Raw genomic sequence first — 22,651 nt, 5'->3', positions numbered from 1 at the left:
AAAAAAGGATTTGTGTTTTTCGGTAACAACTATTTGAAAAAAATATTGCGAAATTTTCCTTTTTTTCCTTTCTCCAAGTTCTAAATTAAGGTTTTAACCAAAGCACGTATTTTTTTACTTTAGATGATCTTGTAAGGAGTTATTCTGTCAACGCGGGCGCATCAACTTTCCCAGCGGAAATGACGTTGCAGTGACCGAGCTTAAAATAAATTTTTCCGAAAGTCCTCATTCATCAGATATCGACAAAACAAAGTTGCCATGCAAGCTGAACTATCGAAATCAAGTACTTGCATAGAAAGCTTTGGTGTTTGACAAGTTATCTTAAAAAATTTGGCACAAATTACTTTTTAAGACAACTCAACAATATCTGCGAAAAATTTTCAGATCAGACCACTGTATGGTTGTCATACGAACTGAACGTTCAGAATCAAGTTCTCAATTGACCACTGGGTTGTGGAACTCACAACTACATTAATATAATCATTTACAAATACTGGTACAGTTATAGAAAATTTGTGGATTTGTGGATTCACCTACACTATGCGTGTGAGCTTTTAGGGTTGCCCTGGTTTTAGCATCCACTTTAAACTTTTGGTTGATGACATCGGTATTTCGACATCCTGAATACTTTAAGTGCAGGACAGCAGCTTTTCCTGCTAAGTTTGGTGTGTGAACAAGGATATACCTTGAATGAAGGTGTTACGAAAGCTCTTCCAAATGATTTATCCAGTGAAGAGAAAAGAGAAAATACATATTTAAGGGTTGAATAGTAGTAAAATGAGTTATAAATGTCTAGAACTTTTATTTAAATTTACTTTTCTAAAAGTATTTGACTTCTAATATTTGTGGAAAATATTACTGTTATAGATTTGAAACATTACTACAAATATTTCGACTATAAAATTATTATTCTTAAACACTGTGTAAAGATGTACATTAAACGCTGATAACATAGATGAAATATATTTATATATACATACTATTTATGTATGTTAATATGTAATAATTAAATTTTGTTTATAATAAATATTTTATTGGTGTCAGTTTTATATTATTCTTATCATATTTTTGATTTGCAAGCCCCACGCTTTAGCTCCATACGCTTGTTCAGTCTCACTGAAATTGTGTCATGCAAATGTTGCATCGTATTAATTAACTTTACTTCTCAATTCTATTAGTCATAATTCAGAAGAGTTTTTAAAATGCGTTTGGAAGTGCTTTTGCTTTTAGGAATTTGTGCCACAACACTAGGTTATTACTTAAAAGACCTATAACGTTCATAAAGAAGCTTAATAATAAATAATAAATTTCAGCGCAGATGCCGGATCGCATCATATTCCCTGATATTGATGATTTCGAGAGTGAATGCACTCTGTCGGATGGAGAGCAAGGCATGTGTCGAAATATCAGATACTGTCCGAGTGCCTTAGATTCCAGAGAGCGTGTGAAAACCTGTTATTTTGAACGCTCCGAGCAGATCGTTTGTTGTCGCGATGTGCCCAAGGAATATGCAACGACGAGAGGTATTTAATGTTTATTTTTGACAACTTTAGGTAAAGTTACAGACGACATTTGAATAAATATCAAAAAAAATTGTTTGAAATGTATTTCTGAATATTACTTCTCTCAGCATGTTCTAGTTATTATCCCATAGTCGACCAAATGGTTAGCGGCCTTAGCACGCGACCAAATGAATTTCCATATATGGTAAGTAAAAATATAAATAATCTAAGAATTTAGGCTGATGTTTAAACTATACATAATATACATAAGTGCCTTTAATCTGTAGGTTGCTTTGGGTTTCGAGACAATGTTGCCTGATCTCTATGAGTTCAAATGCGGTGGTGTTCTGATAGCGCCTAATTTTGTATTAACCGCAGCACATTGTGCGCGGATTGGCGGGTATGTAATGATAATTGTAACTGAAATAATATATAATAACAAAATATTTCTTATTTCAAGAATTTTTTTAAATTTTTTATATCTTGATACGGTTTTTTTTCTCGCCCCCAAAATAAATCCACATCATCATCATATAAGCGTTTTTAATAACTCAAAATTTAAAATAAATATTTGAATTTTTAATTATTCCTCAGAGACTTATATTTCTAAAATCTTTTTAATTTTTTTCCTTCTTCCTTCACTTTAGCGCCACGCCTTCGGTAGTACTACCTGGCGGCGGCAGTCTGACTGACTACTCCGTGAAAAAGCATGAAATTGCCGATGTTCTAATACATCCGGATTATGATCCGAAGAAAGCCTACAATGACATAGCACTGCTCAAATTAAAACAGGCGATAGTGTGAGTTGAAAATGTATATATCTAGATATTTGTATAATTAATTGATTTAAATATATTTTTAAACTATTTTCAAAGAAATTTCCAACCAGCTTGTCTCGGCGAAAATGCTTTATTGGACAACGAAAACATTACGGCAATAGGTTATGGTCACACACAGTTTGGTAAGTCCGAATTATATAAATACATAGTTAAGTTAGTTAGCTTTATTTTATTGTTATAGAGTCTGTTAAGAGTTAGAAGAAGAAGAGACTATAGCAAATCTTCTATGCGAATGTGAGACTTTGTCTAGGAAAAGAATCGCAACTAACGGTCGGGGTTTTTTGATGGTGTTTCGAAGGTTGCGCAGATAAAAGTTTTTGTATAGATGAACAGCATCAGGAGCACAGAGTGGTTCAGAGAAGATATAATACAATGTGCAGATTTTAGTTCCGTTTCCCAACGGCCTCCCGAAAGGGCTAGGCGTGTCGTCAAACAGTCACTATATCTTCCTACCTACCATCAAGAGCACAGTATGGTTAAGAGATGGACTAATAAGCCTGTAACTCAAACCATTTCTGAAGTATTCACGAAAAACAGTATGGTTCAGAGATGGATAATACAGTGAGTGGATTTTAATTTCAGTGGCTTGATAATGGTCTCCCCAAAGGACTAGGTGTGCCATCAAACATCCACTCAATCTTCATATCTACCTATGTTAGTCAAAATTTTTACATTTGACAAAATGGCGGCTTTATCAGCTTAGAGTTTTCGGATGTTACATTCGATATATGAGCAAAAACATAGATCTTTGAAATTTACTCAAAATATATATACTATATACATAGGCTGTCACTGATTCCTCTCTTTTTCTCTGTGCTTCTTATAGTATCGCCATTGTATATGCTCCCAATATTAATACTGGAAACCACCTTTGATTCTTTATAGATTTGATTTTTTATAGAACATAATTCTCTCTACTTCCTTTGAATATGCAAATGTTTAAACAATCTTTAATTTTGAACACACCTTGTACATATATAAGTACCTATTACTCACTCAGTTTTACTTCTACGCACTTTCTTCCAGGTGGTCGTTCATCCGATGATCTGTTAAAAGCTTATTTATTGGTTGTAAGCACTAAAGGGTGTCAAAGGTTTTATAAAGACTCCGTTGAGTTGCCAAGCGGACTTATGGATACTCAGTTCTGTGCACAGGATCAACAGTTTGGACGTGACACCTGTCAGGTAAGTTGGTGCAAATGACCACAGTTAAAATTTTTTGTATTATTGCTGATATATTTTTCTAAATTTAACCGCTACAGGGTGACTCTGGTGGACCTTTGATATTGAAGAATATACACATACCCTATGTGGTTGGTATAACATCCTTTGGTTTGGGTTGCGCCACGGAAGCGCCCGGCGTTTATACAAGGGTGTCCAAATATCTCCACTGGATCGAGCCGATTGTGTGGCCGAATTGATAGAAATGTTTTTTTATATTTTCAAAATTTTATGTTTCGTAATTTATAATGTAAATTAAATTTATAAAATTATTTTCTATAAATATGAGTTTCGCTACTGCCTAGTTCTTATAACTCCTCCAAACTGTGTTTTCAATCCAGTCCAGGAACGAGGATGTGCGCGTGTAGACTCCTGGGTTTTGACTGCGGCAAAGCAAACCGAAAGAGGTGATGCCGATCAGATGATAGTGTATACGCTTTCTGCGCCGTCTTCCTCTAATATTATACTGCAGCGGACCACCGGAGTCGCCCTATGGGAAATGTTTACATTAAATGTCAGTTCTTTCTTCTAAAATGTGGTTCGGCTTACCTGACAAGTATCACGTTGCATTATAAAATCTTGCGCACAAACTTGACTCTCTATTATGCCGCGCGGCACTTCGTCCAACTGTGGCAGACGCTGATTGCAGTCGTTATTCTCCACAATAGTCAGATTGAAGTCGGTGAGTAGCTGAGTGGGCGCTTTCGCAAACGAGGTGGCACCAAAGCCCATGGCGAAAACGGTGTGTATCGGTAAATCAGGATGTGTCCATAATCTGATTGGACGCACAAATTCGGTGAATCTTTGAAAAGTGTTGGAAAAGTGCGAATATGTGAGTATATTTAAAATTATTTTTTATATACAAGTGTTATTGTTTTTACTTACACAACACTCGCATTTAACAGTAAAAGTGCGATGTCATTGTAATAGGTCACGCCGTCGTATTGTGGATGCGTGTATATACTTTGTATGCCAAATATTTGTGGTCCAAAATGTTGTGCATTCACCTTAAGATTGATGTCGCCGATGCGCGCCACCGTCGGGACTTCGCTGGAAGGAAAAGAAATGTTGAAAGGATTTTTGCGCAAAATTAGAAACAATTTCGTATTTTTAGTGATAAATATGGTGATTTTGTTTTGGGTTCGAATATATTGGAAGCTATTTTATAACTAGAAGAATTTATAATATTCATCTCGACTACAAATCGCCAATAAATATGAGTAGCTTTTGGAGAAAGCCCATTTTCATTCAGCATATGAGATGAAATGAAGACTGTACAGAGAGTTAGTGAGTATTTGAAATAGCTGGATATCACGTACATCGAGCGAATGTTGGAAACTCTGAAGTACTATTCCAGTCGCCAAGTGCGGGTTGAATCATATACATAAGGTCCGGGGTCAAAAAAGACTTCTCAGTAAAGTAAATTTCTTACATGTAATAAGGATGCGGCAGGTTTTAGTACATTTATGATGAATATGTGCTACTCGTTAATATTATTATGTAGGTTTTTTGCAGAAATAATAATGTACTCAGAGAGAATATGTACGAAATTGTCAAAATATTATTCGAAGTTAGAGACCGGAATATAATTCTGACATAGATCACCATATTTTATGTAGGTAGCGATAGTCAAGCAGCACTAAAAGCGATCTCAGCCTATGAGATTAAATCGCTATTGGCACTTCTCGCATAGGAAGGCTGCAGGATATAAAAGGGTAGCCGACAACGAGCTGGCCGATGAACTCACCCACTCTGCTTCAGCTTCTAGGATTATGGGACCAGAACCCTATATTGCAGTAGGGCGTCGCAAACCGTTGATCTGGACGGAAAAGAGAGTCCGCAAAGGAAGGTACTGGCAGCAAGCAATAGGTATGCGCCATGCAAACCTGCTATTGGAATGTCACAACCAATCAAGGTTTAAAGACATGATTAACTTTCTCCGAAACAAATTTCGGCTCCTAGACGCCCTTTGTACTGAGCACTGTATATTTTAGAAACACCTGTCCAACATGATGAGCAATTTCAAAACGCAGTCTCAGAGCTCACATCACTTCAATAGCTCCTAGCAAGTTTCTGGAATTCATCAGCGTATTGGACCTTTGGGAATATATGTAAATAGATAAAGGCAAAATGTAGCTTAGGTCGCGTTTCAAACCTAAATTAATTTCTATTCTATTTCTATGTAGTTAGCTCTATAGGAAAATAGGATACCGATTTCTTTAGTTGCTATGATCGAATGTTCCTATGGGATAGTATATTAAGGAAATATTAAACAAAAAGTTGATAAAAAAGTGATAAACTTATTTCGTCGTCAAACTGAATTCCATTTTGACGCCAAAGTGTTGGTCGAAAGAGTTTTAATTTATAAAACTCTTCTGCTTTTCACACTATTGATATAAGTTTCGAGCACGAGCGAAGATCGAATGAAATCGATGTCATGTAGTAGTACAATTTGCTTCAAAAGTGAACAAAGAGTAATTGTGAGGTGTTAAAATTTGTAACTAGCAATCTAAATCTAATTAAATTTCTATTACCCCAAACATAACTGTCAGTTAAAAAAAAAAAATAAAAAGCTTTTCATATGCAGATAAACAATTATTGAATAGCTTTTGTACATTATAAGAAGTATAACAGCCAATAATTGAGTTTTAAGATTCCAAAATAATTACAAAAATGGTATAAGTATGAATTTTATGTAAATTTTAGCTCACTCTGTTATATTGGTACAATGCGCTGCCGTTATTACGAAGGTCTCACTTATCAAACTGCCGCCGCATTTATAATCGTATGTGTGGTCCTCCCTTTCAAAGCCCAGCGCTGTCTGTAAATAAGAGAGTGAGAGAATTTAATTAACACTGAAATTAGCTAATCACTTGTTCTAATTAATATTTTTTGATTAGAAAACATTGTTTGTTCTATATTAATATGAACAAAAGTATGACATAATTTAGTAAATGGAAGAGGCTAATCGTTTTTGATGCATTGTGGGAATTTTTCTAAGAATGTGGATCGGTAACTGATATGCCATCGAATAATTAAGTGTGTTTAAAGAGAAAATCGTAATTATAATGAATTTTGATATAAATAAATTTAGAGTTTATTTTAAGCTTGACAAAGTCATTCCAATATGACAAAGTTTCATTGTTTGCCAGATTAAAGTGGTCGAACAAGCTTTTATTACTATTAAATATATTGGTGATAATGACAAGTGCTTTACAACTGAGTCAGCAAACTTGACTTCACTGTTACGTCAATAGGTTTATGAGCGAACTTAAAATGCTTAGATAGAAAGTGTCTTTGTTCCATTTCATTATTTCTCATTCAAACAAGAACAGCTAGGCCTAATTAGGGTTTTAATTAGCTTTCAATTGACTGTTTACCATCATGTTATTTTGGTAATATAATACCATATAATTTCTTTAGCTCTGAAGACAGATAGTTTCTAAGGATGGTATGTTTATGGCAACTTCAAATCATTTCGAAATCAAAAGAGAATCGACAGATATACACATTTGGCAAAAAATTCCTTAAAAAATTGGGAGCTAAAGGTTCTGTCTAACAGAGACTCATTGACAATTTCATTGCTGAATCTGTGTTAAGCACATTGTCATGGATTCCATTTCCCAGTGCCAGGGGACCTTTAGACTATTTAGAGCTGTTGTATAAAAATAAAAAGACACCATAATTGTAAAATTCTTAATTTATTCTTAAGAATCATGTCTTTTCCCTCAAAATACAATTGTGCCAACATTTTTCCAAACCTCGAAACAGTTGTTAAAGTCAGTAGTAAGAGTTTGCTGAATACTCAGAATTCACATGGAGCTCAATCCGGCGAATACAGTGGTTGTGGCACGATATTGGTTGGAAATTTAGCAAAAAACTCACGAAGAATCAATGCGACGGTACATTATCGTGATGTAAAAATCAAGAGTTTTTGGCCCATAATTCCGGCTTCTTTTTACGAATAATTTCACGCAAACGACGCATAACACTCAAAGAGTATTATTTGTTGACAGATGGTTCGCCGGAAGGAATTCGGAGCGCACCACACCGCGATAATCGAAGAAAAATGCCAACTTAACCTTGATTTTTCACTTTCACTTCTACGCGGTTTTTCGGCTTCTGATCCCCTCTGTCACGATATTCGGCCGATTGATCGCCTGTTTCCGGGTCCTTAGCATTGATCCAAGACTCAGCGCCAGTAACAATATGTTTAATGACATCCTGGTAGTCAAAAAGCATTGTTACAAAGACATTAATGCGACACAGTTAAAAAAAAAAAGTTGAGTGATTTTGGAACCAATCGTGCATTCGTTCTTCCTAGGCCCAAATGATTTTTCAAAATGGTTTTCACTGATCCTTCGATATTCCAACGAAGTCAGTAAGATCTCTGACTGTTACTCATCAATTTTTTTTTATTTTATTGACGTGTTGATCATCACTTGATGTTAATGGTTGTCTTGAACCATATAGAAAGACAAGCCTATGCTAAACACTAGTGTTTATTTGGATTTGCCATTTAAAAAAAAATTGGTTTTTCGCGCGAAATTGAAATTAAAGAGTTTTACTATTTTATGCTCATAGCAGTAGAGACTTGATATTGATCAATCACTATAGTCTCATATTTTTTTTTATTTTTTGTTTTTTGTTACTTGATCTTGATTTGAACAATCGTATAGCGTTTTTCGGTTGCTCTTGAATGGCATTGCATTCCACTGTCATCAGTATTTACCACGATTTCATATTATTTTTGTTTCTGCGGTACTTTTTCCACTCGAATTCTAGTTCACTGAGCGATATTTTCGGCTCATAAATGTGATATATGTATGTATGCATGTATATCTGTATGTATGGTATATAAGTGCATAGCTTACCATATGCGGGTATTCACCGGGTGTTGCCAAAACACGACCATCGAACTCTGTATCGTTCGCATCCGCCGTGGTCTCTGCATCATTGCTATATATGCTTGCAATATACTCATTATACTCTGTTAAAAATAATAATTAAGGCTCACTTATAATATCTGCTCGATTGTGTACTGCAAGGTATACTTACTTACTTCACAGAGTCGTCGGTTATTAACTTCTGACTTTTGTTGATTTATATTGGGTGGCCGTGAACTTTCGCTATTTTGTCCACGATCGCCATTAAACACTTCCGGTTCGCTTACATTTTCGCCGTAAAAATTCCGTTCTGTGTTCTGATTAAATATGTTAACAGGTTCAAGTTCATTTCCGTTTTTACGACGGAATTCTTGTTCACGTTCACGCTCTTCTTCTCTTCGTCTTTGATCCTGACCCACATTACGTTTAAATTCGCGATTATTACTTTCGAACTCCGATCTACGACTTTCGCTGGGTTGCTTATCTAAATTTCCCGGAAATATTATTCTCACATTATCTTCTCTACGATTAAAATTTGGTGATGGGCCATCTGGTTGCCGAAAGCCTACGTTTGGTCGCCTCACTATAGACACAATGTCAACTTCAAAAGTTGAGTCTTTGATGCGTGTCACCGATTCTTCGAAGATATCGTTTGGTGGTGGTGGCTTCGGTGGGAAACGTCTTTGCGCATTTACTTGACTCAAAATCGTTGCGGTTATGAGCAACCAAATTACCGTTCGAAAACACATTTCCTGCTTACTTCATGGACAAATATGGACGCGAAGCTCTGCAGCGTGACTAAAGCTATAGCACAAAGACGTTCTTAAGCGATCTGCAAACCGCGCGCTTCTGTAGTGAGTGAAACACTGAACTGTAAACTGTGGAGTAAACAAATTTGTGATTCTCTGTCGCTTGCTTTCTTATCGGATGACTGTGCCGAGTAGATACGATTATGGAGTAAGACATACATACATACATACATGTGTATTTATTTAGGATGGAGGGCAGCTTTAGAGAGTAAAAGATAATAAATAACATTTTGTGGGTTTTTGTATTTTTGATATTTTCTATCTTTTGTATTGTTTTTATTTAATTTTATTAATTTTTAATGTTGGTCTTCTTTGACAAATTCAAAAGCACAGTGCTGCTAATATAATATTATAACATGAAAAATTAACATTTTTTATTTTGTCCAACTTAATTCTGTTTTCTTTATTTGCGAATTCGTATTCGAATATTGGTGATCATACAAGTATAACATTTAGTAATATACAATATTAATAAAATTAATAATAATACAATAATGTAATGTTTACTTGTTAAATATATCTAATTGTAGATTAAAAAAATCACTGGCTTTTTATTATCGCAGCAAACAAAAACAACAACAAAACAAAAATTGTATTTTAAAAAACGTTTTGTATTTGAGAATCCCAATTTTCGTTGATCTTGCAACCAAGTTACCTGAAATTTTTAACTCTTTCGATGAGCATATTATTAATCATGAGGTGTGTATCAACTGAATTATTTATTATTATTTATTCTTTTATTTCTCGATGGATTTGGTTTGCTTTGAGAATCTTATTCTTTAATGAATTGTTTTCGTAACATTGGATTGTACATGTCGTAATATTCTAATCTCTTTATTATAGCCAATGGCTGGTATTACAATTGCCGCAAGCATAAGAAAAAAATAATCTGATAATGAACCTAGGCATCTCGTCATATGAAAAATTTTCCATGCAAGCACTTTATTCCAATCGTTCAGTGTGTTTGGAAGGTATACTATATGTCCGATATCGGCCGTTCCGAAAATATATCTCAAGAACTGAGAGACAGAGGGACTCAGACTCGACCCAGCTCGTCATGCTGACCAATTTCAAAAAATTCTAATTTAATGGATATTTATTCAAATGGATAGATTTTAGATATCCCCACAGGAAAAAGTCTAAAGTTATAATATCACACGATCTTGGTGACCAATCGACTGTCCCAAAACGTGAAATTATCCTCTTGTCGAAGTGTTCCTTCAATAAATCCATTGATTGATGCGATGTGGCGCCGTCTTTTTGAAATAAAATGAAAACAGAAATGGGCCTCATCGCTGAACAAAATTTGGCTCGAAAACGTCGGAACCTCTTGGAACTTTTCAAGAGCCCACAGAGCAAAGCAATGTCGTTTGGGAAGGAAGCGGCTACAGTTTTTGCACAAGCTGTATTTTGAAAGCTTCAATTTAAGACCTCGACGTAAAAGGCGCCAAGTCGTTCCAGAGGTCGGTCCGAATTGCTGCAAACGGCGCCGAATCGACTCTCCATAGTCTTTGTGGGCACGGCTGCTACATTTTCTTCGTCGAAAACTATCCATTAATGAATGATGGGTCTCAAGATGGGTGATGGTATTGCGAATATCTCTTTCAGTAGGCCGGTTATGTTGACCATAAGTAGAGAGAAGCGCGCAAAACACATTCTTTACAGAACGTCAAATAAAGTTGAATGATTTGTAAACGTTATTCAGGCGTAAGTCTTTCCATAATGAAATGTCAAACAATACTGAGATCTGTTAAAAAAAGGCTATTAAAAAAAGTACCTCTACTTGGACCACCCGTTAAAACATACGTTTTCATCCGAAATTAGTATTTTACTTCTTAATAGTATGACAATGGAGACAGAAAGTTTTTCAATACCGACTTTCGTTTGAATTTGTAGAAAACCTACTTTAAACTTAAATGTTTTTACTTCGAAAGATTGGCACTCAAAGTACCGATACTATGCATCATAGTGGAAATGTTTCCTTCTGAGTAGTTACTTAATTGATCAATGAATGTTTTGTTTCATAAGTATAACACATTTTTATTGAATTTCCAAAAGCCAACAACAACAGTATAAATATACACACTTGTATTAATTTACATTTTAGATACTGATTCTCAAAGTGGCCGGATCAACAACGCTGGCGCTTTGAATTTGATGAAATTGCGACGTGCCTCCAAGGTGTTCGTATTGAGCTGAAACGAAAAAAGCAATATATGTATACATATATACAAGTATAATTACTAGAGGTGCTCATATTTTTTAATAATTTTGTGTTATACATCTGATTAAAATTAATATACATATATGAACGAAAAATCTACTTAACCGGTTGTTTTCAGCTGGTTAATTTTAATATCGACAACGGCTTTGATTTATGCGGTCAAATTATGTATATAAGCCACATAATTTTAATATTTAATGATGGAGAATTATTGGACATTTTACTTACCGATGATTTGTTTTTGTAGTTCCTCAAGCTCCTGATCGTTGCTGTATTTCAGAAATTGTACGCCAGGTTCATTAGCTGGTGCTGCGGTCGTCAGTAGCACGAAGCAAGCCAAGATTGCGAAGATGAGCTAGAGAATATTGAATTTAGTTTTTCGCTTGGTATTTTTAAGCAATCAGTGAAAATGTGTTGCAGATTTCATATACATCGTCATAAAAGAAGTAAGAACCATTTCGATTCTAATAATCTGAAGACAGAAAGACTTTTTTGGTAGGTCACTAACTTTTTGTAGAAGCGAGTACCAAAAATTGATGGTGGGTTCCATCTCAAATTTCGAATATTAGTTTGAGCTGAAATTTTGCCAAAAGTTATTAATAACGTGCAATCGTTGATAAGCCATTAACTTGAAGGTTAATTATTCTTAAAGTTAAAGAAATAAAAGCGTAACTTTCTCAGGAAAGAATGGTAATGGAAAATGATAAGATCTTCTTTAAAAATGAATATCGCTCCAAGCGATTAGAAATTTAGAAATACGATTATTCATGCTGCGCGCTAAACTTAGCACATGAGTGAATGTCAGGAGTAGCTTTCCACATATCGGGTATTTGAAGAATGGACAGCGACAGATTGAGGACCATGGTTAGGATGCTTTCTCATGTCGAGCATAGATTTTTTAGGATTAGCATGTTTATATCATCTCGACTAATGGATTTGGAAGATATTGCACTGTTGGATTAGCATGTTTATATCATCTCGACTAATGGATTTGGATGATTTTGCACTGTTGATGACACTCCGAACCTCCTCATCGGTAAAAATAAGTGTTGCACAGTCTTTCAGCATCTTGAGCAGCCGTCGGGTAACACATCGTTTGGTTTCGTCTACTTAAGAGTGCAATATGAACAGCCGGCACACTTCTTCGGATCCGAGGTGGTATGGCCATTAAATTTAATCTCAAATCGGTTGCCATATTTCTTCGGATTAGACAAGGCCTTGGTAGTAGTCCAAAGCTTACTCGTACAGTGAAGAGGTTACGAGTACAAGACTGCAGATGCACTATTCATTTTGTACGCTTATGTTGGTTTGCCATTTCCTGAATCTCCAAGTTGAGATCCCTTACTAGCCGATTATAAAGATTGACATGGAGTAAGGTGTCGTACTTATTAGCTAAAACAGCTACTTCGGTTGGAAAATTGGGCGGATAGATAAGTAAAAACAGTATTGAAATAGTATACAGATAGATAGATAGATCAAAGTCAGAGAAAGTTGTATACCTGGTTTTTTATTTCTAATAAAAATTATCAAATTATACTACAGAAAGAAAAAAATGCTGGTTGACTGAGAAAATTACAATCTTTAATCTTGAAACTCGAAAACTCTTTACTAGTAAAATTCTTCAATAAATTTTTTCAAGAGCTTAGAGTTGGGTAATAATTTCATACTTCAACACTTTGCAAGAAAAACTTCTCAAAATTAATTATGTAATTCAAACTTGTTTGATTGAAATCTTTCCCACATTTTGACCCACTGACACAATTTTCGCAAAAATTCTATTCTTTTAAAGCATTTTTGTCCGAATTTAGAAACTTTCTTCTATGGAACACATGATTATTCCAAAAACAAATATTCCACTTACCACTGCGGATTTCATTTTGCTATTATATAATTGTTATCACACTTATCACCAAGCACCAATTCACCGCCAACTAAGACGCCTCCAGACATCAAAGCTTCATTTTATACCCGCAAACAAATTAGCAACCGATTTATGTACATATGTACAAATGAATAAAGTTGTTCGTTCAGCTGCTCATAATGCAACATTAAAATGTAGATTTCATGTTGATCAACATGTTTCATTGTTTAGTGCATGATTAGTGTTTCATTAAAGTTGCGAAAATTAAAACAAAAATAGTTTTACGAGTCTGGTTTGTATGTAGTTTATTTTTCGTGTTCTTCGTTTTCATTTTCTAATTAAAAAACCTACTAGTTTTGTTTAAATTGAAACGCTTTTGGCACTAATTAATGCGCGGAGTCTTCTGTATTCCGGCCGCCGGCTACACTTTGGCTTTGTAGGTACGTAGAAAACGAGCATTTTGCTTTTGTTTTGTCTTTTAATTTAATTATGCTTTTTCATTGTATTTTCTATGCTTTTACTTTGGTATCGGTATGGCCTTTTGCACTATATAAAGTGTTATGTATAATCAGTGAGATTGTTAAGTGTTTTCGGTTCATTTGGGTTAGCTGACGTTTCACATTTTACTGACTGAATCAATGATTATAAAATGTGCGTTAGAAAATTAGATTTAGGTTAGTACAACCTTCTCCTCGAATAAGTCATCAAATTGCTTCTGTCTAGAACTCCCACTGTTGGAAAGACCCGTCAATATTATGTTATGTTATCAATAATCCAAAAACTGCCAAGGGGGTTTTTCTTATTCACAAATATTTTGTTTTTTATTAACATTCCCCTTCTCTATCAAGGTTGAGTAAATATGTGCAAGGTAATAATGCTGTTTGCTCCACTCTAACGATAATGACTCACGAAACAATTCATACATATTATACATACAAATCCAATTCAAGTGGCCAAAAAAAAAAAATCCTTTCGAGACGTTTATTTTTGAAAATGTTATTCAAATAATTAAAAAAAGCAATGACTTTTTTCTTTCATATGCGGAATTGTCGCGAATGTTGGAAAAGGCTTACAGTGATTCAGTTTTATCAAAAACACAAGATTTCGAGTGGTTCAAAGACGGTCGAGAAATCATTGAAGACATGCCTCGTTCTGGATGACCTTCGACCACTTCACCTGGTGCATGAAGATCGTCAGGCAAGAGTTAGAGAGATGGCAAGAGCGCTCGACATCTCTTGCGAGTCCGTTCAAATGATGCTTGACCGTGCGAAAACCTATCCCACATTTATGAAGAGCAGTATAACTGCCGATGAGACATGGATTTATGAGTTCGATATGCAAAGAAGTCAATTCCAAAGCCGCTGAATAATTAAGGTGATTCCCATTGTTTTTTTTCTATGTTCGTGGTTTGGTGCATCATGAATTTGTTTCGGAGCGACAGACCGTCTATAAGGAGCTCTATTTGGCCGTACTGAGGAGTTTGCGTGAGAACATAAGTCGAAAACAGCCAGAATTGCTGAAAAAAGATTCTTGATTTTACACGATGATAATACACTATCGCATCGAGCCACAACTGTGCCCGAACGCAATGAATACCATCGATCAACCACTACAAACACCAGATTTGGCTCCGTTTGATTTTTTCTTGTTCCCCCAACTGTTATTGAACTCGTGTTTAGTAGAGCGAAAAGATAAACAAAATTCGCTTAAGGTGTTGAAGAGCATCCCAAAAAGTGTTTTGAGGACTGTAAATCAGTGCCATAAGTGTATTGCATCCGGTGGGGATTTCCTTGAAGACGACAAAATAAATATTGATGAATAATTGAATATTTTGCGTTTTATTTACAATTACCGGTTAAATGTATGAAATAAAATAAGACGGTTACATTTTCAAACTAAATTATATATATAGTAAGTATAAGCAATATACCTGTGAAGGGTATTATAGCTGCAGTGCAGCAGAAGTCAACGTCTTTTCTTATTTTTGACTTAAATAACTTAACACTCTTTCTTTCGAACGCACACTTCAATCAATTGAGTTAAGCAGCCAGTGCTGAAGGCAAAACAATACAAACGTTTTGCTGCCAACAATAAACGCATGCGCATTGATGAGACCTGAACTTCATTAGGTCAGAAACTGTGTGATGGAAGAAGTTACTTATGATTACTCTAAGCTGAGTGGAGATGAAAAAAAACTGACAAGGTTAATACAGCGGGTCGTTTTTTTTTCATAAAATTTCGTACGCATCAAATGTTCTACGGATCATTCTGAACAATTCTACCTAATAAACTATGGATCTAAACCCGATTTTCAGTCACCAATTTTTAAGGCGAAGTTTAAAAATTTAAACGAGTGGTTGTATGAGAGACATGTGATATGGTAGCGTGATACGATTGATTCCGATAAATGATCAATAGAATAGAAAAATGCACCTACGGACTAAATTTCATTCCGATATCTCAAAAACGGGCGAACAAATTTTTATGATCCCTAAATATCTTCATCTTAAAAATCGCTGGTTTGAAATCGATTTTAGAACCATAGTCTCTTATGCAAAGTTGTTCATGATGATCAATAGAAAATTTCACGCATACGTGATTTTTCCATTGTTTTTGGCTCCCTGTAACCTCAACCCAAGCTAGTGTATAGTCAGCTTTAAATAGAGTTTTTTCTCTTCTTATTTAAATCAAATAATGTATAATGATTGCCCTGTGCTCCACTATGTACTTAGCCTTAGACAAGCAATTTTGTTGTGGCGCATTTCAGTCTCGCGCCATGAATACATTAAGCCGTTGACTGATTGCTATTAATGATGTGTTTACGCGTGCGCTCTACAAACTGTTCACCAACGCTAGGTCACTATACACTCCAGCAGTGAAAAAATTATTAAGATAGTGTTTCAATTACTAATGTACAAGTAATACAAGCATCTCGATTACTGCACGCGGCGCTTCAAGTGAGATCAATGAACGTCCGCAAAAGCCGCTGCCTCGCAACGCCGCAGTTGCTCGTCTTCGCGGTCGAACTTCGCTTAAATTGAATAGTTTGGATACCTGTACGTATGTATGTATTTACACACATACCTAAGTACGTAAAGTCTCCACCGCATGCTTCGCTAACTAGCCGCTGATGAGCTTTTCTTGGTAAGCCAGTTGTAGTATAACATGTACGTTGGTATGATGAATGGATGCCAGGGCCGTAAAAGTTACACTTTGGTGCCGTTTTTGTTGCTACCTCACAGCTACTGTAGCATTGCGTTGCTTGATCTATTTGCGTTCGTTTGATTATTTCTTTCATTGTTTTTAATGATCTTGGCGTAGACGAGTGCAATTGCTTTATTAACTTTTGGTTTAAGTGTTCGATCCACAAACATTACTAACCCTATGCCATTGTTGTTGTTGCTGTTGCTGTACTGCAACAGCGGTAATTGCTGCTTTACCTCGAGTTAAGTGGTGCCGGACAAGGCGACTGTGTAAGTGACAGATGAAGATCATTTTTCTCAGTTGTCGATACAGTGAACGCGCCTCTTGGCCACAGTTCCTCTAACCAGATTAATGAGCGTTGGCGCATCGATTCTGTTTGTTTTATAAACCTTTGTAATTATTGGAAATTTGTTTAGTATGATTTATGGTTCGGTCGCGTGTGCTGTTTACGTTGTTTGTTGATACAGTTATTTCCTTTGAATACGAAAGTGCTTTTTCAAAAAATTAAGAAAAAAATAGTTACAAATAAATTTTTAATCCTCCGCTAAAATGGTAAAAAAATAAATAAAAAATATTTCAAAATATAATAAAAAAATTAGTAATAATAATATCCTTTTAGGCCACGCTTGTGCAAGCTTTACTGTTTATGTGTCTGTGCTACCAGAATTTATGGATTACTTATGGCGCTACACTTTCTCCTCTGCGAATTAGTCATCCTGTAAAATCGCAACAAAGAAATAATGAATATCTACCACCCTTCACGGCGGAGACGGAGGGTATTGGTGAGTCTGAACTGAAATTTTGGTTGCAAAAGTTTGTGAAGTGATTCGGAGAAGTTTAAGTAACAGAGATTATCCATTCCCTAGGAATAAAATTCAGTGAAAAAGTCATTCGTTTTACACAATAACCAAATTCAATCGGTAGTCGGCTTCAATTATTTAGCAATATTTGAAATTAAAAGAATAGCCCTTACAAATTGCGATATTTTTTCTGAGTGCAATATGTTGTACGGCTTTCTAAAACTTTTCTATTACGATCAAAATTTCCCACACCCCTAGCTGTTCTGATAATTTTCTAGCCGTAGAAAGCAAATAGTACGAAAAAATTGTTCAAACATCTTTCAAAATCGTAGTCGTCGATTATAACTGTATTGATATACATATGTATAATGAGCATAGAACTTTCGACTTCAAGGATACTACATGAAATCTTAATGGGCTCTTGATACTTATGTTCGCAATTTTATATGTAGCACCACAGGCGCTTTTTAAAGAAGTCTAAGAAAGTATATTATTTTAAGGATGCTAGATGCAAATTTGGAAGATCATTAGCTTAGGTTGTCACCTATTGCTAAATGAAAAGTTGTAAAGGGTGATCCATTTCGAGATTCCCTACTTTTTTAAGGTAAACGCACAGAAACTCCAAATTTAGTGGATTGGATTTAATGTTTATTATCACTCGAAATAAGATTCTTTGGCTTTTATTTTTTGAAGTTTATCTCTTTCAAATGTTGGCCGCGGATACGTGGATGGTCTATGCGTTGAGTCCAATTCCCGATGACTCTTTCGAGCATTTCGAATAATAACTGCAAAAGACACGCGTGAGACTCCACATAGACTTTAGAGTATACATATGTATATCCACAGGAAAAAGTATAACGGTGTGATATCATGCGATTTTGGTGGCCAATCGATCGGCCCAAAACGTGACATTATCTGCTCAGTATCTGCTCTCTCAAAAAATCCAATGATTGATGTGAGATGTGGGAGGTGGCGCCGTCTTTTTGAAACCAAATGCCGCCGAAACATTTTTGAAGAAATATCGATGTCCTCCAGCCCACAAACCTCACCAATTCGTTATTTTTCTGGATGAAATGACATCTCCTGAATGTCTTCAAGTTTTTCTTCGTCCCAAATGCGGCAATTGAGCTAGAAATGAGACCCACTGAACAAAATTTGTCTCGAAAACGTCAAATCTTAGGAAGGTCGAGCCGCTTCAGTTCTTGCACAAGCAGTATTTTGTACACTTTCGATTTTAGATCTCGGCATAAACTGCGTCAAGTCGTTCAATATATCAGTCCAAGTCTCCACGGTCTTCGTGTACACTCTCAGCCACAACTGGTGTATTTTCTTCACTGCGTGTTGGTCTTTGTCTGTTCGGTCGAGTAATACCCAAAAATGAATACTGGATCTCAAGATCGTCAAGAATCATAATAGGATATTTTGGCGCAGGATTGCATTCCAAGTGCTGTCCATTTGTTTGAGTATCTGGTATAGTTTGTTCGATTCGCTGAAGAGTAGCGATTTGAGAATCGAAGACAGCTTTATTTAAAGAAACTTAAATTAAAATTTAGTGTAGCCATCTATTGAAAACTTTAAACCGAACAAATTAAAATGTGTACCAAACATAGGGCGATGAGACAGCTTTTTAAAAAGCTTTCGCTTTTAATTAACACATATATTGAAATAGAGTTGCCACATTGCCCAAAAATTAGAACTGAGCAAATTATTGGCAAATGTGTGGAAAATATTGACGAGAATCATTCAGATAAAGCTCGCAGATGCTGAATGCAGATATATTTTCGGACAGAGTTGCCACCTATTGAAAAAATTAAACTGATTTCATTATTACTAAATTGGAATTATTTCCGAAAAATTTATAACAGTTCTATTTTTATTAATTTTTCCCTTTATTTTCCTGCTTTGCCGTAGAAGCTTTGTGATGCTAAGTTCTTCACGAGTTTTTAACTTTTTCTTACCAAAACTATCTTTGCTCCAACACCAGTTATTTTAATTGTAAAAAAATACATTTCATTTATTCTACATTTCAGTTGAGAAATCCATCAACTACAGTTCCAACACAATCCGACCACCTACCACATACCAAGCACAACAAGCGAACAAAATCCACCAGCCAACACAACAGTTTGCCAGCAAAAACTTAAGTAACACACAGCAAGCCACAAAAAATCTCTACACTTCATATGCAGCACCGGCCTCTGGCTCGGCACCATTTTTATACTCGCAACCGCTGGCCGCCAATCAAGTTCCGTTGCCCACGCTATTTCCCAAGTCCTTGGTGGAGCACCTCTCACCAGCTGCACAAACGCCAACGCAAATGCAAATGCAACAGCTACAACAACGGCAGCAGCAGCAACAGCAGCTACAAAAACAACAGCAATCGTTATACACTGATTATACGAAGCAATTAACCAGCGATCTGCCACTCGCCAATACACCGTTGCTCATGGTCGAAGAGCCCACATCGTCCCTGCTGACGCCTAGTCAAAATCTCACCTTGGAGGCAGCGCGTATTTTAGCATCCACCCTATTGGAAGCCAATGGTGAAGCGCCGCTAGAAACACCTGGCCTGGCGCCGCTGTCGAATCCCAGCGCTTTGGAACTGCCAAATAAGCTCAACAGCACCGATGTTTTGATCTTGAAATCGCAGAAGAACGCCTACATCATACCAGCGCCGTTGGCCAAAGGTTTGTTGTAGCAGCACACAAGCGAAACTGTTGTAATCTCACTTATTTTAATTACTTGTTGATGTAATTTATTTACAGATGCCAGAAACCCGACCAACGCACGAGCGCTCTATCAAATGCGCGATCAATTGGACAAAGCTTACACCATAAATCAATTTGTGTTCATCATAAAACCGGAGCGAATCAATTTCTTGAATAAATTGGTTTAGCGCCATGGCGATTTGATTAATTGACTTATTGCGCAAGCGTCAGTGCCGTTTACTTTTTGTTCGTTTAAGTGTCATACATATGTTACTTTAGTATTATTGTTGTTGTTTATAATTAGTATTGTTATTTGTTAGTATTAAAACATTATAAAATGAAGTATATTAAGCGTGAAAATTGGTCCATTTATTTGTTGTAGTTGGTATATTTGGTTTCACTTTATTGAGGTAATGTAGCCGAGTCACCAAGAAAAAAAGTTAACAACCTTTGCACCGATACGTTTGTATGGTAGCGCTATACGTTAGTGTTCTGATCTAAACGATTTCTTCGGATATTGTACTAACAATTCTTTCCCAATTTCATGAAGATGTCTTGTGAAATATAAAACATCATACTTTTAGTTCATTTTGATGATTCAGTTTGCATGGCATCTATTTGCCGATATGGGCCAATTTTGAAGTTTTTTGAGGGGAATATGTATGAAAATACGGTATCTCAAAAACTAAGGGACTATTTCGAGTATATATGTACTTAATCGACTCAGCAGTTTGGTTGGTCGGAAGGAATTCAAAGTGCTCCACATCTCGATAATCGAAGAATAATGTTAATATAACCTTGATTTTTCAATTGCTTCAAAGCGTTTTTTCGGCTTCAGCTCACTTTTGCTACGATATGAGGTCGATTGATTTTCTGTTTCCGGGTCGTAAGCATATATCCAAGACTCATCGCCAGTAATAATATGTTTTGTGACATCCTGGTAGTCGGAAAGCAATGTTTCACAGATCTTAACGAGAGGGTGTTTTTAGAAAAAATTAAGTGATTTTGAACCAATCGTGCCTTCACTTTTCTTAGGCCCAAATGATCTTTCAAAATGGTTTTCACTGATCCTTCCGATATTCCAACGATATCTCAAACACTAATTCCTTTATTTTACTGACGTGTTGATCTTCAATTGATGTTTATGGGCGTCCTAGACGGGGTTCTCCGTCTCGACCCTCTTTGAATACTTTATACCAATCCAAAACACCTTCTCGCGACAAACAATGATCACCGAAGTCCTTTCCAACATTCTGAACATTTCGGCATCAGAAATTTGATTTCGCACACAAAATTTAATAGAACTTCTTTATGGAATAATTTCACTCAACGTAGAAATCGCCGAATGCACTTTATGTACTTCAGGAAGACAAGCATACACTAAACACTAAAGATTACTTTGATATGACACTTGGCATACATGTAGATGTCACTGACAGCCATACCAACAAAAAAAATCTTTCGACGAATGGATTTTCGATATAAATTTTAATTAAAAAGTCTTACTATTTATTGAATATCTCTGTAAAAATAACAGCTTTCGGTTGGATATAGATCCCGATCTTTTCCGATGCCAAACGCTACCCTGATTATTTAGCAGTTGTTATTTCTTCTTAATATAAATTCAACTGTAACAATAAGATGATTTTCAGATTTCCGATTAGTTTGGGAATTCTTTATAAAATTTTTATCCATATCCAAAATTGGACTGAAATGTCCATGGTTCATTCTTATATTTCATTATTTTTAGATTTTATTTTTCTCTACCAAGAATCGGCCACTTTCGGGACAAAAGTTACTTATTTAGAAACTACGGCTTTTCTAGTAAGATCAGAACGGACGTCCTCTTGTCAACAAAGATTCTTTAATCGGAAGTGGTATGGTATTATTATATACATATCTCGCAGGGTTGTCACATTTTAACGAAAATCCCATTTTATTTATAAAAAAAATTATTTGCAAGACCCGATTCTGCGATCAATATAAGTGATATCACGGAAGAACCACCTTCCAATTTACAACTTATACATGACAACTATGTAAAAGTCTCCGTCTCGGCGATTTCTATACAGAGAGCATTTTTTATCGGTTTCAAAAAATGAACCTTTTTATTGTCTTATTAAGTTTTACAATATAGTCTAGGGTTATCCTAATTTTTCAAGTTGATCCGAGTAATAATTTCGAAGATACAGCCTTGAGAACTTGTTCGCTCGAGGCTAGGCTAGGCTTGGCGCCGTCTTTAAGCGCGTTTTTCTCGAAACTGTATTTTTGAAGTCGGTTGGCATGATTTCTCTAGAACTACTCAACCGTTCTTCAAGAAATTTTCCGCTGGTCTTTGAGATACAATTCTTAAAGACTTGAATGAAGGAATGTTTTTTCAATTGCTATTATTGGAAAGAAAAAAGTCGCGAAATTTTCACTGAAGTTTTCATATTTTTGAAAAAATGACTGTCAAAAATCCAATTTTCAGTTTTTTTCCTTCGTCCAAGTTCTAAGTTAAGGTTTTAACTAAAACACGCATTTTTCACTTTAGATGATGCTATAAGGAGTTATCATGTCAACGCGGGCGCATCCTTTTTGCGAGGGGTCACCGGAAAT

The 22,651-nt window shown here is 35.7% G+C and overlaps 4 protein-coding genes across 5 annotated transcripts; 2 read left to right on the top strand and 2 right to left on the bottom strand.

Moving 5' to 3' along the window:
* The first annotated feature begins 1,142 nt into the window (after positions 1–1,142).
* On the top strand, positions 1,143–3,807 carry LOC120766787 (serine protease snake-like). 2 transcript variants are annotated; one of them, XM_040092483.1, is made up of 8 exons: positions 1,143–1,251; positions 1,314–1,523; positions 1,631–1,707; positions 1,790–1,902; positions 2,150–2,302; positions 2,378–2,463; positions 3,368–3,525; positions 3,603–3,807. In XM_040092483.1, the coding sequence occupies exons 1-8, from the start codon at positions 1,203–1,205 to the stop codon at positions 3,759–3,761; spliced, it is 1,005 nt and encodes a 334-aa protein (XP_039948417.1). In that variant the 5' UTR covers positions 1,143–1,202; the 3' UTR covers positions 3,762–3,807. The 2 variants fall into 2 exon arrangements, with proteins under 2 accessions (XP_039948417.1, XP_039948418.1); XM_040092484.1 differs by having other exon boundaries at positions 1,200–1,251; positions 1,319–1,523.
* On the bottom strand, positions 3,801–9,300 carry LOC120766785 (serine protease Hayan). Its single transcript, XM_040092482.1, has 6 exons — positions 8,620–9,300; positions 8,436–8,551; positions 6,273–6,382; positions 4,447–4,611; positions 4,111–4,363; positions 3,801–4,051 (listed from the first exon to the last, which is right to left on the bottom strand). The coding sequence occupies exons 1-6, from the start codon at positions 9,194–9,196 to the stop codon at positions 3,863–3,865; spliced, it is 1,410 nt and encodes a 469-aa protein (XP_039948416.1). The 5' UTR covers positions 9,197–9,300; the 3' UTR covers positions 3,801–3,862.
* Positions 9,301–11,359: 2,059 nt separating this feature from the next.
* On the bottom strand, positions 11,360–13,356 carry LOC120782248. Its single transcript, XM_040114417.1, has 3 exons — positions 13,342–13,356; positions 11,709–11,835; positions 11,360–11,451 (listed from the first exon to the last, which is right to left on the bottom strand). The coding sequence occupies exons 1-3, from the start codon at positions 13,354–13,356 to the stop codon at positions 11,360–11,362; spliced, it is 234 nt and encodes a 77-aa protein (XP_039970351.1).
* An 844-nt stretch (positions 13,357–14,200) lies between these two features.
* LOC120774693 (ras guanine nucleotide exchange factor P-like) lies at positions 14,201–20,241 on the top strand. Its single transcript, XM_040104466.1, has 4 exons — positions 14,201–14,209; positions 17,165–17,321; positions 19,376–20,032; positions 20,111–20,241. The coding sequence occupies exons 1-4, from the start codon at positions 14,201–14,203 to the stop codon at positions 20,239–20,241; spliced, it is 954 nt and encodes a 317-aa protein (XP_039960400.1).
* The last annotated feature ends 2,410 nt before the right edge of the window (positions 20,242–22,651 follow it).

This window comes from Bactrocera tryoni, chromosome 1, assembly GCF_016617805.1.
Source record: "Bactrocera tryoni isolate S06 chromosome 1, CSIRO_BtryS06_freeze2, whole genome shotgun sequence".
Lineage (NCBI taxonomy): Eukaryota > Metazoa > Arthropoda > Insecta > Diptera > Tephritidae > Bactrocera > Bactrocera tryoni.
Note: the sequence above shows the minus strand (reverse complement) of the source record. Positions and strands in the feature narration are given on the sequence as shown.